The sequence below is a fragment of the Penaeus vannamei genome, chromosome 31 (assembly GCF_042767895.1).
Source record: "Penaeus vannamei isolate JL-2024 chromosome 31, ASM4276789v1, whole genome shotgun sequence".
Classification (NCBI taxonomy): Eukaryota; Metazoa; Arthropoda; class Malacostraca; order Decapoda; family Penaeidae; genus Penaeus; species Penaeus vannamei.
This window is the reverse complement of record NC_091579.1, coordinates 16,463,677-16,466,176: the sequence shown is the minus strand read 5'-3', so window position 1 is coordinate 16,466,176 and position 2,500 is coordinate 16,463,677. Positions and strand designations below refer to the sequence as shown.

General features: G+C 52.1%; 1 protein-coding gene across 1 annotated transcript in view; it reads right to left on the bottom strand.

Annotated features, from left to right (window-relative positions):
- aos (protein argos) overlaps positions 1–2,500 on the bottom strand; it is a 21,013-nt gene that overhangs the window by 1,799 nt on the left and 16,714 nt on the right. The window contains exons 2-4 of the mRNA XM_027377885.2: positions 1,039–1,212; positions 640–846; positions 1–389 (exon numbers count right to left, since the gene is read on the bottom strand). The exon at positions 1–389 is cut by the window's left edge and continues 1,799 nt beyond it. Of these exons, the coding sequence (XP_027233686.1) occupies positions 189–389; positions 640–846; positions 1,039–1,212 (582 nt within the window). The 3' untranslated portion in view covers positions 1–188. The remainder of the gene's footprint in view (positions 390–639; positions 847–1,038; positions 1,213–2,500) is intronic.

Genomic DNA, 2,500 nt, shown 5'->3' with positions numbered 1-2,500 from the left:
TGGCGGCGTCCCCACACTCACACTTACACTAGTTTTAGTGGGGCCCGCTGTGCATGTATACAAGAGTTCAGCGCTCACGAGCAAGATGCGCTGATGCGCACAACGAAAGAGCACAGGCAGCTCCAGGCGCTCTGGGAGAGAAGCGTAGGTCGGTCGAGCGGACCGCTGCTCGGAGGGCCTCCTGGCGTTCACATGCAGTAGCCGCTGTAGGTGCGTATGGAATCCTCCGTGTAGGTCTTGCCGGGGATGACGCCGGGGTCCATGTGGTGGCGGGGACAGCGGTGGCCGTGTGGGCACTGGCACAGGGTGTTCGTGTTCACTTCCTCGAACTGAGGGCGCTTCTTCACCGTGAAGAGTCGACAGGGCTCCTTGCGCTGACACCGGAGGCGCTGTTGAGAGAAACCCGGATATGAAAACCATGTGATGGACTGCTTCGTGAATGCAAATAGTAAGGAAAAACATATGACCAAGGATAGAATTTAATGCCAAATTTTCAGTTCTTTGTGTAAATGAATTTCTCGCAATATTAAACTATTCAAATTAAACAATATTCTAATAAACCAAACAATATTAATTCTTAATCATCTAAACGAACAGCCGTGCCGTCGACGTAGCATAAGACGCCTAGGCGATACTTACGCTCTGAGGTGAGCAGGCGAAGCTGTACTGGAAGCCGAGGCCCTGCTCGGTCTGGAAGGCGTGGCGCTTGATGATGTAAGCCACGGAGTTCTTGGGGCAGGCGCAGTGCATGATCTGCTGCGTCACGTTGTCCGGGTACGTGATGAAGGTCCACGTGACATCGCGGAAGTAGCGACACTTGGGCAGTTTCTTGATGGGTTCACACAGCTGGCGAAAGAGGAGGATGTTCGATTAAAATGGCTGCCTGGGGCGCGTCGTTCATTTTTATAGCTCCTTCTGTTGCGGTTGACTCGTGATATTCAAAATGTTACACATGATTGAAGTCATTTATTCTTATTGATCTGGATTCCGCAGCAGCTTGGGTTGACAAGAGATTGCTCTCAGACCGGGAAAACTCACTTTAAACTGGCGATTCTTGTCGGTGATGGTGTGTCCGTCGGAGGGCGTGAGGGAGGCGCTGCAGGTCTGGCCAGAGGGGCACCTGCACTGGCGTTCTACCCGCGGGGTGTCGTACGTGTCGACCTTGTTGCAAACGGACCATGGTGAGCACACCGGCAGGTCCTCCTCACTCTTCTACAAAGAGAAAACAGTAATGTCAGTAAAAGAAATATAAAAATAGTAATTCATTTATGCAAAATAAATAATAACGCTAAGCTCTTGCGTGTGTGACGAACATCAGCACATAAAGGTTCACAAAACGCTTTAGAAGAACAGTTAGAATACGCTTAAGAAAGCGTCAATTTTGACCCTCGTTAGAGTGGACACTGGGAGTTTTGGTACAACAAAGCGACTTGCTTGCGGTAATGGGGGCTTGGCGATGATGATTATGATAATGGTGGCGTTAATGATGGTTATAATGATAAGGCCAAGCGAGGGGAGGGAGGAGCAGCAGTAGCAGAGAGGCTGACACGATTTCTCCGTACAGAGGATGCCCGCGGGGCCGGAAGCCGAGATGAGGTCTGTGATGGCTGGAGAGATGCTGGGGCTTGATGGCGGAGCGGCCACGGTCACGCACGCACACTCGTCTCGACGATGATGTATTTTTGCCGCAGCATCAGCGGCGATAAATATCATTATTATATCAACCACGACGTCCCCCGCGCCCCTGGCATCACACTCGGCGAGGGAAACAGACGCATGCCCTGCGGCGCCTCATTAGGTTAAGCGTCTCGTCGGAGGCCACGGATACGAACACCAGTGCTGCTCACTCTGCACCTTTATTTTAACCGTATTTTCTATGAACGCAGCCGTGATCCGGCCGCATTTTCCCATTAAAATGGTTGATTTCCTCTCATTTGGTAGCGGAGGGGGGTGTGGGGGAGGGGTCACGACCCCCGTGACCCCCATGACCCCACACGCCCCTCTTCCCGCCTGGCCGCACCACAACTTCTCGTGCGTACACGCACAACTTTCCTGTACGCATAAAAGCATCTATTCCAACCGATATACAACCAGCGAAATCGTTCCTCTTTTCCATTCGCTCGACGTCACTTGAGCAACCATCCGAGAAGCCATGCGACGGAATTTGGCCGAAGAGCCTCGTACGGCCTGCAAAGTCCTCTGCGCCACATTATAATTTACTATTTTTTTCCTGTAATTCAAGATGAACAGTCATAATTATGGCTACAATGATATCGTGTTCTACACCACAAAACCGCTCTTTGCCCCCTCCCCTCGCCCGCCCTAACCCCCGCCCCCTCTACACCTGACAGACGTGGTGTTAAGCTGGTACTTATTCCATCATTAAAGGCCTCCCCTTCCCTTCCTTGTCACCCTTTCCTCCCCCTCCCCCTCCCCCCTCTCCACGATCCGCTGGTTCCAAGATCGCGGCCTGGAAGTGTGGGGTCAAGTTCAAGCCTCA